General features: G+C 39.6%; 1 protein-coding gene across 2 annotated transcripts; it reads left to right on the forward strand.

Moving 5' to 3' along the window:
* The first annotated feature begins 233 nt into the window (after positions 1–233).
* Positions 234–11,187, forward strand: sgk2b (serum/glucocorticoid regulated kinase 2b). 2 transcript variants are annotated; one of them, XM_060900919.1, is made up of 12 exons: positions 234–317; positions 479–554; positions 1,107–1,173; positions 1,408–1,448; positions 3,655–3,712; positions 3,879–3,962; positions 4,043–4,174; positions 4,287–4,399; positions 6,429–6,648; positions 6,802–6,957; positions 10,529–10,618; positions 10,777–11,187. In XM_060900919.1, exons 1-12 carry the CDS (start codon positions 251–253, stop codon positions 10,918–10,920), a joined length of 1,248 nt encoding a protein of 415 aa, XP_060756902.1. In that variant the 5' UTR covers positions 234–250; the 3' UTR covers positions 10,921–11,187. The 2 variants fall into 2 exon arrangements, with proteins under 2 accessions (XP_060756902.1, XP_060756903.1); XM_060900920.1 differs by lacking the exons at positions 10,529–10,618; positions 10,777–11,187 and adding an exon at positions 7,451–7,548.
* Positions 11,188–13,537: the final 2,350 nt, after the last annotated feature.

A 13,537-nucleotide genomic window follows, 5' to 3' on the forward strand; every position in this document is an offset into this window, starting at 1 on the left:
TGTACCATTTGTTTTCCATGACCACAGAGTTTAACTGGAGAGAGAGAGAGAGAGAGAGAGACAAAGTATGGAGTTCATAGTTACCATTTTACGTCATGAGGTCATCGAATGTCCACGTGCCCTGCAAAAAATAACCTTTTCATCAGGAGCCGCTGGGTTTCCAGATCAGACCAGTACAGCCGGGGCTGTCCAGCTTGTGTGAGCTCATTCACACAGTGCACTAGTAGCTCCAGTTCAGTTGAGACTCAGTATGGTGAAGAAAAGCAGGAGTCCTGTCACATACGCTAAAATGAAGGGTATCATCTCATACTTTGCTGGTAGGTTAAACAACCAGGGTTTTTGTTTTTTTACTTTTTTGAATAGCTTTTATAACTTTAGTTTAGCTTTAACAAATTGTGACGTACTTTGTCGGTCTTTTATGCTCACCGTCAATGTATTTATTTTTGAAAAAAATCTTAATACTTTATCATATTTATAGCTTTAATCAGAGAGAAAAAACATGGTTCGACTGACCTGCTACAGAAGCTTGGGACCCGAATTCCAGTTTATCAACAGTAAGTTTTATTTTAATGCTCTTATTATTAGAAACCTTTCATTTTTATGATGTAACACTAAATATTATGGTACAATACAGTAGGCATGTTGCATATATTTCCTTTTGAGGTCTGATTCCTTAGGTTTAAAGAACATGACCTGCTGGGCTCTGTCCCATATGGGTTGCTGCTCCCTGAAAGTGCACGATATAGGGATTGAAATATTTCCTTCTCCAATCTGTTTTTGATTGTGCTGCTGTTTAAGGACTACTACAAACTATACTGTGTGACTATGACCTTGGCCAACTTCAGTGATCCATCTAGTAGGCTTATATACCCTACTTGGGGCACTATATGCTAATACGGAGCTAATCGAGATTTAATTTGTCCTATAAAAGTTGCTGTAGTGTGCCACAGGCATATAGAGAGATAAAATATTTCGTTCTGTTTATGTGTAAATTTAAAGACTTTAAATATGGTAAGTCTTAAACAATGCCATTCACTACACCAGTTAAAGTATAATGTCTTTCAGCCTGCTAGTTTGCACTAATGGTAGGTTTCTGTCTCCGCCAGCAATATGGATTCAGAGTGTTTTCTAAGACCAGAAGCCAGTTTGTCTGATGAGTCTGCGGCAGCTGCAGTAAGTGAGACTCACAGGATCTACTCAGCTCTCTTTACTGTGAACACATATTGAATTTGAGATGCAGTTGACGTAGACAGGAAACGTGCACGGTTCAGTTTTAAATATGAGAGTCTTTGGATGCAGACGTAGTGTGGAAAGTTGGGCTGAAATCTCAAAAGGCATCGCTACTCTTTATACAATGCACATCACGTCTTCCATTTGAAATCATCCTTGTCTTCTGTTCTCTAATAGCAGTGCCTCGCCAGTACAGCACAGGAGCTGCAAAAGTCTCAGTAAGTAGGCTATATTACTGTGGATTTGTGCATGAAGGACGTATATTTAACAGTTATTCCACGAAATCGAGTCGTACATGACCTACGCGCCTCGTTGGCTATAAGCCATGTACGATGAGATTGAGTGGAATAACTGTTTTATTCTATCCACATTCACTGGATTTTGGGAAACGGAGCATTTTTATTTTTGGCAAATTCGATAAATAAAAACTTCGTACAAAACGTCCGACAAAATCATTTCCGCTTCAAAAGTAAACAAACCAACGAAAAGACAGTAGTGATTTGTGAAAAATGCTATAATAATAATTCTTGAAAAATAATTTAAAAAGATACATATATATGTTATTTACCAGCTGGGAGGTCCGTATGGTGAAATACCGTGACCGAGGTCTTGAAAGTACTGAGCGAGGCCCTCTGGGCTGAGGTCAGTATTCAAGGCCGAGGTCACGGTATTTCGCCATACGGACCGATCTTAAGCTGGTAAATAATATATTTAATTTTTTCTTTACCAAATTCTAACAGAAAACGAGAGCGCCCGAAAGGGAAAAGCGAGGTGAGCCGCCATTTTGAATCCTCATTCACAGCTGTAATGCAAATGGCTTCCTCCTCGGTATACAAGTGCACTTCCATGGCAGGAAAAAAACCCCTACATTTTGCCGTCTATCTAGTCCCCTATTTATACAAATAGGAGTCATTCAGGATTCAGCCATGTTTTTGCTTGGCGTTAGCAAGTTAGAGGTTTTTAGCTTTCTCCTGAAATGTTTTCTTTTATTTTGTCTTCCTCAGAGTAGTAAAACTCGCTTTCGCTGTGAGCACTGTCATTATTGCTGTCCATGCTGTAAAATTAATGCTGTTTTGAATCCTCATTCACGGCGGTAATGCAAATGGCTTCCTCCTCGGTATACAAGTGCACTTCCATGGCAGGAAAAAAACTAAATTTTGCTGCCTATATAGTCCCCTATTTATACAAATAGGAGTCATTCAGGATTCAGCCATGTTTTTGTCCGGCGTTAGCAGCAGTTACAGGTTTTTAGCTTTCTCCTGAAATGTTTTCTTTTATTTCTTCTTCCTCAGGGTAGTAAAACTCGCTTTCGCTGTGAACACTGTCGTTATAGCTATTCATGATGTAAAATTAATGCTATTCTCCTGAGAAATGCTGGCAAAAATTTATGATTTTTGATAATCTTATAAATAAATCTTATTAAAAAAAGATAAATGTTGGCAAAAAAATGCTCCTATGTTTGTTGTTGTTGTGAATGAGCGAGTCGTCAGAGGTCCTTAACCGGGGTCCGTAACTGGGGTCCGTATCGTAGGATACGGACCCGCTCGCCAGCCAATCAGAGCGCAGGATTTGATGGAAACCGGACTGCGAAAAAAATAAATGTTGTTACCATCAAATATTTTCATTCCATATTTTGTTGCTTTTTAAAAAAAATCTTTTGGGGTTTTTTCGAGTAGAGTTTTTATTTCGTCTTCAGTTGGTTCAGCAACACGTTCCACCCTTTTGTTTTTCTCTCCTCACGGTATATAAGCTGATATCCTAGTAGTAGAGTAGCCAATCAGAGCGTGCGATTGCTCATATCCAGTGAATGTGGATAGAATAAATATAAAATACACTACCGTTCAAAAGTTTGGGGTCACCCAGACAATTTTGTGTTTTCCATGAAAAGTCACACTTTTATTTACCACCATAAGTTGTAAAATGAATAGAAAATATAGTCAAGACATTTTTCTGGCCATTTTGAGCATTTAATCGACCCCACAAATGTGATGCTCCAGAAACTCAATCTGCTCAAAGGAAGGTCAGTTTTATAGCTTCTCTAAAGAGCTCAACTGTTTTCAGCTGTGCTAACATGATTGTACAAGGGTTTTCTAATCATCCATTAGCCTTCTGAGGCAATGAGCAAACACATTGTACCATTAGAACACTGGAGTGAGAGTTGCTGGAAATGGGCCTCTATACACCTATGGAGATATTGCACCAAAAACCAGACATTTGCAGCTAGAATAGTCATTTACCACATTAGCAATGTATAGAGTGGATTTCTGATTAGTTTAAAGTGACCTTCATTGAAAAGAACAGTGGTTTTCTTTCAAAAATAAGGACATTTCAAAGTGACCCCAAACTTTTGAACAGTAGTGTATATATAGGCTACATGTAGTATCATAAAAACACATACATTTATATTTATTTCTATGGGTGCAGGGTTTCCGCAGCAGATTTTGACTACTTGAGGGTGATTGGGACAGGCAGTTTTGGCAAGGTAAAACCGTATTTTAACGCATTTCGATGATAATTTGAGTTCCATGCACAATAAAGAATAAATGTCTTATTTTTGTTAAATGATACACGTATGTTCATTTTTTATACATTAAAAAAAAACAACATTTTAATAGATTTTTAAGTTTTTGCTTTCTTCATGCCTATAGGTTCTTTTAGCAAAGTATAAGAAGAACAATAGATACTATGCGGTGAAAGTTTTACAGAAGCACATTATCATGGAGAAAGAAGCGGTGAGTTTCACTGTGTGTCCTACACACGTGGTGTGCTGGCAAGGGTTGTTTGTGTGTTTTGACTCTGTTGTTCCTGACAGGAAGGAAACATCATGTGTGAGCGTAACGTGCTAGTGAAAACTCTGAATCATCCGTTCTTGGTGAGACTTCACTTCAGCTTTCAGACCAAAGAGCGGCTTTGTCTAGTGTTGGACTATGCAAGTGGTGGAGAGGTACACACACACACACACACAGCTTAGGAATAGATGATTGTATTTCTTGAAACCAAGTGATAGCAAGTTTTATTATGATGGAGATGCATTCGTGTGTACTGTATGTTCGCAGCTCTTTCACCACCTCCAAAAAGAGCGTGTGTTCAGGGAACCCAGAGCCAGATTCTACGCTGCAGAAATGGCCAGTGCTCTAGGATACTTACATTCACTGCACATTATCTACAGGTAAACACACACACACACACACACACACGTATTACTGAGGGAGGAGGCGGACTTAACTGAAGTACCTTATTCTACCTAAAACCTTTGATGCCTCAACTAAAATCTTAACCTTTTAATTGCTTTAGTTTTTCAAATTCAAGTGGTGGTGTAGTGGTTAGTGCTGTTGCCTCACAGCAAGAAGGCCCGGGTTCAAACCTCACAGCCGGTAGGGGCCTTTTTGTGTGGGGTTTGCATGTCCTCCCCGTGTCTGTGTGGGATTCCTCCGGGTGCTCCGGTTTCCCCCACAGTTCAAAGACATGCAGATTCGGTAAAATACCCAGCCACCGGTGTTGTACAAGCCAGTGCATACTCACTACTGGTCCCAAGCTTGGACAGATTGGGGAGGGTTGCGTCAGGAAGGGCATCTGGTATAAATAAAACCTATGCCAAATCAAATATGCAGGGGAGGGGAAAAAAAAAAAGATCTGCTGTGGCTACCCCTAACGGGAGCAGCTGAAAGAAGAAGAAGAAGAAGGAGTTTTTCAAATTAAAGATGCATTTTGTCTAAAATGTATGTGTCCTCATTGAAGACCAACAGACATGTTAAAATCTTCACATTTTTCCTGTTGTTGGGACACAAAGTTGAAGTGTCAACACACAGCAAAATAATAGAATGTGCTGGATTGAGTGCTATTTCATAAGGTGAATTTATAAACCTAATTTGTCGTGTTCAATAAGGGGATTGCAATTAGGACTTTTTATGTAACCCTAGCTGTATAGGCAAGAGGCCGAGGGCTATGGAAACAGAGATCAGTGCCGCCCAATGTGCCTCAAGGGTCTGGTTAGTACTGGGACGGGAGACTGCCTGGGAAGACCAGGTTCTGGCACAGGAAGGGCTTATGACTTATGAAGCAATGTATGGGCAGTATCCTAGTTTTATGTCAATACTTACCATATTTTTATTCATATACATCACCATATAAGTCTTTTATTTTTTCATTTTTAAATTGTATCTTGCTTTCTTGCATTCATATTAGTTTGTATTACATTTGACGGCGAAGGAAAAACCACTTTTTTTTTCTTCAGTCCGCATTTTCTATCCCTGATTTTATCAGGTTTAAAGGAAGGTGCTTGTGTTTAAAGGGAGTGATCTGAACACTATTGAAAAACCCCATCTCTGACATTTCTACTCAAGAAAAATAGAGCCTCTTTTATGCATCCAGTTAAAGGAGAGAATCTTACACTTTTATTCCGCCTCATGTTCTGTGTGCAACGTCCGAACGCGGAATGGTGGGGTCTTTGTTGTTCCGCTTGAGCCAGAATAATTGATAGTAACAGAGCCAGAATTGATGCCTGTGTAAAATGAATTCCATGCACCCTTTCTGCCTCAAATTGCTTCTCTTCACTTTCTCCTCCAACATATTTCTGACTGCACACCAACTTTGCTTGCATTTGAAGAGTGGTACACTCTTTAACAGTGCTCACAAAAGCACCTCAAAACGCAGTTTTTTTTTTTTTAAAGTAACATCGATATGCTTGGGGTATTCGTATTTCCGATACATAATGTGTTATACGTCACCCTAGGCGCTGATGCTCTGTTGTTTCCCGTATCACGCTTCTGGTTGTTGTGTAAAAACACACACTGGCACGGCTTTATGCGGTTCAGGGTAAATCGCTAAAACTGGGTTATTAAGGGATTTTCTTTACAGCGATATTGCGGAATATCTTTGTAGAAAGGGTTTGTGGTAACCTTGAAGGCGTGAAATACACACCGGTAGTTTGCATAATCTGAATGGAGAACAGAGAAAATCAACGTAAGCACATGCTTAGTCCTTGTCTAAATATGCACAAGTACTGACGTAATTTTTGGAATTAAATTGCCTACTCTGAATACAGGCCATTAGACTGTCATTAATACTGTGATGCCATAACAAATACACACAGTTACATCAATGCTAAGAAGCACTTATGTGTGCACAAAATATTGCACATCTAGGCAAATAACTTACACCCACAATAAGTTCACATACCTGTTCTTGTATGTTATAAGGGACCTGAAGCCAGAGAACATCTTGCTCGACTCTGAAGGCCATGTGGTCCTAACAGACTTTGGCTTGTGTAAAGAGGGCATAGCGGGACGTACAACCACCAAAACCTTTTGTGGAACCCCTGAATATCTGGCGCCCGAGGTTCTCCAGCAGCACGAATACGACCGTACCGTGGACTGGTGGGGGCTTGGAGCTGTTCTGCATGAAATGCTTTATGGTCTGGTGAGTTAAAAACCACAGCAGGTGAATAAACCACATGCTGTGCAGGAAATGAGATGCATGAACTGGATATTAAAGATGCATTTGTCTAGAGAGAAGTGCAACTAATTGACATTCTCTCTCTCTCTCTCTCTCTCTCTCTATCTATCTATCTAGCCACCCTTCTACAGTGCAGACCGCATGAAGATGTTAGGCAATATAATTTATCAACCGCTGGTCCTTAAGGCTGGAGTGTCCAAGGGTGGAAGAGATTTTCTTAAAGGCTTGCTGAACAAAGATAGAGCTAAGAGACTAGGAGCTAAACGTGACATGGTACATTTACACACACACACACACACACACACACACACACACACACACACACACACACACACACACACACAATAATAATACAACCCCTGGCAAAAAGTATGGAATCACCAGTCTTGAATGAGCACTCATTCACATGTTTTATTCTGTAGAACAAACTCAGATCACAAACATGATACAATAATAAAGTCATTCCAAAGTGCAACTTCTTGGCCTTCAGAAACACTAAAAGAAATGAAGGAAAAGCATTGTGGAAGTCAGTAAATGTTACTTTTATAGACCAAGCACAGGGGAAAAATATGGAATCACTCAATTCTGAGGAAAAAAATATGGAATCATGAAAAACAGACAAACAAAAGAACATTCAAAACACATCACTAGTACTTAGTTGCACCACCTCTGGCTTTTGTAACGGCTTGCAGTCTCTTAGGCATGGACTTGATGAGTGACGAACAGTATTCTTCATCAATCTGGTGCCAACTCTCTTTGATTGCAGTTGCCAGATCAGCTTTGCAGGCCGGAGCCTTGTCGTGGACCATTTTTTTCAATTTCCACCACAAGTTTTCTATTGGGTTGAGATCTGGACTATTTGCAGGCCATGACATTGACTGGATGTGTCTTTCACCAAGGAATGCTTTCACAGTTTTTGCTCTATGGCACGATGCATTGTCATCTTGGAAAATTATTTCATCATCCCCAAACATCTTTTCAATTGAAGGGATAAGAAAACTGTCCAAAATGTCAATGTAAACCTGTGCATTTATTGAAGAAGTAACCACAGCCATCTCCCCAGTGCCTTTGCCTGACATGCAGCCCCATATCATCAAGGATTGTGGAAATTTGGATGTTTTCTTCAGGCAGTCTTCTTCATAAATCTCACTGGAACGGCACCAAACAAAAGTTCCAGCATCATCACCTTGTCCAATGCAGATTCGTGATTCATCACTGAAGATAACTTTCATCCAGTCATCCACAGTCCATGATTGCTTCTCCTTAGCCCACTGTAGTCTTGTACTTTTCTGTTTAGGTGTCAATGGTGGTTTTCTTCTAGCTTTCCTATATGAAAATCCCATTTCCTTTAGGCGATTTCTCACGGTTCGGTCACATACACTGACTCCAGCTTCCTCCCATTTATGCTTCATTTGTTTTGTTGTACTTTTTCGGTTTTCAAGACATATGGCCTTAAGTTTTTTGTCTTGACACTTGGATGTCTTCCTTGGTCTACCAGTACGCTTGGCTTTAAAAACCTTCCCATGCTGTTTGTACTTGGTCCATATCTTCGATACAGCTGACTGTGAACAGCCCACATCTTTGGCAACCATGCGTGAAGAGTTACCTTCTTTAAGAAGTTTGACAATCCTCTCTTTTGTTTCAAGAGACATCTCTTTTGTTTCAAGAGACATCTCTCTTGTTGGAGCCATGATTCTTGCCAATCCACTTGGTCCAGCAGCCCTCCAAGGTGTAATAACTGCGCTGTTTCTAATTGCAGACTAACGAGCAAATCTAATCTGAGGCAGGAGTCAATTTAGGGAAAGGAAATTGACTGGGTGAGTCCTTATTTTCTACCTGAAAATTGAGTGATTCCATATTTTTTTCCTCAGAATTGAGTGATTCCATATTTTTTTCCTCAGAATTGAGTGATTCCATATTTTTTTTCCCTGTGCTTGGTCTATAAAAGTAACATTTGCTGACTATCACAATGTATTTTCTTTGTTTATTTTAGTGTTTCTGAAGGCCAAGAAGTTGCACTTTGGAATAACTTTATTATTGTATCATGTTTGTGATCAGGGGTTAAATTGGGATTGGTTATGTGGGGGGGCTCTGCCTCGTACCCGCCCCTGCCCCCGCCGCCCTGCCCCAATATACTTTTTGGAAAATAACCCTCTAATTTGATAACCATATCATATTGCACAGAGATATACACCTTATCTGTGTGTTGTAGGCCTATGTGTGTCTTGTAGTGCCCCCCTACACATTATGGCAGTTTGAATGTAGATTGGTTGGCCCATGTAACAGATTGTACAGGTTGTTGTACATTGGTTTGAAGGAAATGATTAGTGGGGGGTCTGGGGGTCCTCCCCCAGAAGTTTTTATTATCATACATGTTATTTGCTGAATTCTGGTGCATTTTAATAAGTTGTTAGCTGACTTTACAGAGGTAGGTTGAGCAATATCATGTTAAATCTTGTCACATGCCTACAGGTGAAAAATGTGAAGGAGAAATGTTCAGTGAGAAAATTTGAAGGCTTGCACAATCTTAAACCAAAACAGTTGATTTATTTTGGAGGATAAATGTTAAATATGCCAAAACACTGTCAGTCAAATTGTCAATCAAATATATTCATGCAATGAATGCAACCAAATACAAACAACACTATAACATTGGAAGCATTTATTATTATTGTTATTATTATGTATTCAATTATTTATTTGGCATGTGGTGCTTTTTGTATTGTCTAGAACATACATAAGATGAGCATATTATAGCAGCAAAATAGAAGCACAATCATTTGAATGCAGCAAAAGTTTTGCTGCATTCAAATGATTGTGCTTCTATTTTGCTGCTATAATATGCTCATCTTATGTATGTTCTAGACAATACAAAAAGCACCACATGTCAAATAAATAATTGAATACATAATAACAATAATAATTACACTAATAATACACTAATATTAACAATAAATAATAATAAATTAACATTAAATTAAATATTAACAATAAATAATAAAACACTAATAATATTAACAATACAGTGAACATAATCATTATCATATTTTTTATTATTAAAAACAAAATATCAAATAATACTGAAGAGGGGAAAAAATAATACTGATCTAAATATGTTGTGTTTTTATTTTTAGACAGTATGTGTTTTGCTAAACACATACTGTCTAAAAATAAAAACAACATATTTAGATCAGTATTATTTTTTCCCCTGGAAATTGAACTCGCCAAATGCACAGACAGTTCGTTCAAGCACCTCTGATGGATTAGGATCGTATGCAGGTAAAAGGGGAGACGGTGTACGGAGAAAATTATAAACAAGTCACAACGCTGAAACACAAGCCCAAAAACCCGCAAACCACGACTTCTGATTTTTTTTTAAAGCGAGCTCACAAAAAAAGAAACCCCAAAGTCGCTTATAAAAAGCGGAATTGGCAACCCACGCAGTGTTCCAGAAACCAGAATCTCTGATTGCAAGTTCTGTTCTAAATAGCTTTGACAGGTCGTCTTGTTATCAGGAAAACTATGATCTATCTCATAAAAGTCATGGGTTTATTGATTAATAAAACGATATTTAATTATTCAGAACTGAAAATCGTGAAAAGGGTTTGTTGCTTTTGATGTGTGCGTGATCATATGCCATCCGCTCCGAGCTTATGTGCCGGGGCTCAGCCCCGGACAGCCCCGGCCCAATTTAACCCCTGTTTGTGATCTCAGTTTGTTCTACAGAATAAAACGTCTGAATGAGTGCTCATCCAAGACTGGTGATTCCATACTTTTTGCCATGGGTTGTAATAGCTACACATTTACTCACTGGCTAAGTAATTTTGTTTGCATCATCTTTTAGGATGAGCTAAAGCAGCACTCCTTCTTTTCCTCTATCCAGTGGGATGACCTCGTGGCAAAGAAAATCCCACCCCCCTTCGTTCCCTCACTGGTGAGTCCATGGAAAACACTAAACTTGATCAGTGTACTGTATGTACTTATGCATGTAATCAAAATAAATATAAGCCCATTTTAGCGAAATGCAAAATGATCTAAACCCTTTTAAAGATAAGTCATGCAAGTTTGTTTATTTCTCTTTATCCAATTCAGTCTGGCCCTGATGACCTGACAAACATTAACCCTGCATTCACGAGACTTCCTGTCCCAGAGTCTCTGGGTGTGTGTGAAGAGGCTGGGGTCAGCTTCCCTGGATTCAACTATATGAGTGAAATCATCTCATCAATGTCGACGTAGATAATCAGATAGTGAAATATTCGAATCACAATGCTCAGACATGTGATCAACGGAGTCGAATCGATCCTGCCTCCGGGCAAAACTGACCATGATATTACCTCTCAGAGTGGATATGGATGTTTACCTAAAAGTTAGAGTGCAAAATTTTTTTCTTATTATTTTCTGGATTTCATTTGGACCACTGCACTGTTGCTGCTCTTTTGTGTGTCTCTTCTTAGTCCTGAACTCAGCGAATCAACGATGTTAATTTTATTTACATTTTTTATATTTGTACCTTTTATCTTGCCTTTGCTTATGGTTATGATTATGTCAAGTGATATTTACATTAGAAATGTATTTACAGATTTGTACAGAAATTCTGCAATTATTTGTTGCATCATTTTATTTATTTATTTATTTATTTATTTTGAATATCTTAATGTTGTGCACTTGGCAACTATAACACAGTTCCTAAATGAATACTCTTAAAAAATTACAGTATATAAAACTGGGGGAAAAAAAAATCAGTGTTCCTCGTTTATATTAAAGATCCTGGAAATTTACCTTCCACTGGGCTTGTGTGTTTGCTCACGGGCAACCTACAAACAGTTTAGCGATTTAACATCCATCCATTATCTGTAGCCGCTTTATCCTGTTCTACAGGGTCGCAGGCAAGCTGGAGCCTATCCCATATAACTATGGGTGAAAGGCGGGGTACACCCTGGACAAGTCGCCAGGTCATCACAGGGCTGACACAGAGACAAACAACCATTCACACTCACATTCACACCTACGGTCAATTTAGAGCCACCAATTAGCCTAACCTGCATGTCTTTGGACTGTAGGGGAAACCGGAACACCCGGAGGAAACCCACGCGGACACGGGGAGAACATGCAAACTCCGCACAGAAAGGCCCACGTCGGCCACTGGGCTCAAACCCAGAACCTTCTTGCTGTGAGGCGACAGTGCTAACCACTACACCACCATGCCGCCCCTGATTTAACATTTACTTGCAAAATAAATGATCAGTTGGTCACTGGACTGTTGTAATCGTGAACCCTTTGTCATTTTCATTTAGCACATAGGGACAATACAGTGTCTTGCCATTTCAGCATTCTTGCCCAGAGAATGCACAACCGAAGCTATTGCTCCATCAACACATATGCCCTGGAATTAGGTTTCCTCAAAGGTGTCCTTGCATTGAGTTCACAGACCCGAATCGAAAATGTATTTTCTTATGTAATATGACAGAATCATTTAACTTTTTAAGTGAGGGACAGTAAATAAGACAGCAAGTCATCCCAATTTGATGAAATTGCCTTACTAACAAGTTAATGGTTTCCCCCCAGTAGGTTTACATTATATTCAAAGACAACTATCAGTCACTTTACAGCACAGATAGAAAGTACCAATATGGTGGCCAAATGGCTTCATGATGTCTACAAAATAAAATCATCATCATCAGTGTTGCCCGAGACAAACCCAGGCACTCAAATCAAAGGAAAAAAAAGTCTAATTAATTTTTTTAAATGAAAGTATAGGCTATTGTTTGTGTTAGCTCTGTTTTCTTTTTCTGGTCAAGGTTTGTTCCCTAAGACCCTGGGGTATATGGTGATGGCTGGAAAATAAATACAAGGAAGGAAAAATGAGGCTGTGACCAATTCCTGGTCCCTCTCATTGTTGGTGAAGGAAAGGCCCTTTGTTGGGTTTCTATCTGGGCTCCCTCTACTGGTCAGAGAGGATAATGACATGACAAATCTCATCTCATCTCATCTCATCTCATTATCTCTCTCTCTCATTATCTCTAGCCGCTTTATCCTGTTTGACAGGGTCGCAGGCAAGCTGGAGCCTATCCCAGCTGACTACGGGTGAGAGGCAGGGTACACCCTGGACAAGTCGCCAGGTCATCACAGGGCTGACACATAGACACAGACAACCATTCACACCTACGGTCAATTTAGAGTCACCAGTTAGCCTAACCTGCATGTCTTTGGACTGTGGGGGAAACCAGAGCACCCGGAGGAACCCACACAGACATGGGGAGAACATACAAACTCCACACAGAAAGGCCCTCGCCGGCCACGGGGCTCGAACCCGGACCTTCTTGCTGTGAGGCAACAGCGCTAACCACTACACCACCGTGCCGCCCTGACATGACAAATCATTGCAACTCATTTTCATCTGACAATATCCAAGATTACAGATTTTGGTGGTGCATGATGCAGTATTGTAGTTGAGTCACTAAACCTCGAGTCCGAGTCCAGTCTCGAGTCCCCAGTGTTCAAGTCAGAGTCAAGTCCAAGTCATGAAAGAAAATTTCGAGTTGAGTCCGACACAAATGACACAGCTGTCACACATGCGCACACTTAAAACACATTGATAACTTTGAGTAGTATGAAGATGTATGTCCCATACCATAGCCTACAATAAATTCACAAAAAAGATGTCTTCTATCAGGAATATTTAGGAAAAGGCTGGTGGCACGAATGTTAACATAACACTCTCACAATATAACACTCTAATGCGCTTTACTGTAACAAATGCACTTGTGTGCATTTCAAAAACATAACCATGTTTCACAAACATGATCTCATCTCATCTCATCATCTGTAGCTGCTTTATCCTGTTCTACAGGGT

This window comes from Neoarius graeffei, chromosome 19 (genome assembly GCF_027579695.1).
Source record: "Neoarius graeffei isolate fNeoGra1 chromosome 19, fNeoGra1.pri, whole genome shotgun sequence".
In the NCBI taxonomy this organism is placed as follows: Eukaryota; Metazoa; Chordata; class Actinopteri; order Siluriformes; family Ariidae; genus Neoarius; species Neoarius graeffei.

Bases quoted from the DNA above. Each gene is read 5' to 3' on its own strand.
- sgk2b (XM_060900919.1), top strand. From the start codon at position 251: ATGGTGAAGAAAAGCAGGAGTCCTGTCACATACGCTAAAATGAAGGGT. The intron at 318-478 runs GTAGGTTAAACA...TCATATTTATAG, and splicing joins TATCATCTCATACTTTGCTG to CTTTAATCAGAGAGAAAAAA. The intron at 1,449-3,654 runs GTAAGTAGGCTA...CTATGGGTGCAG, and splicing joins CAGGAGCTGCAAAAGTCTCA to GGTTTCCGCAGCAGATTTTG.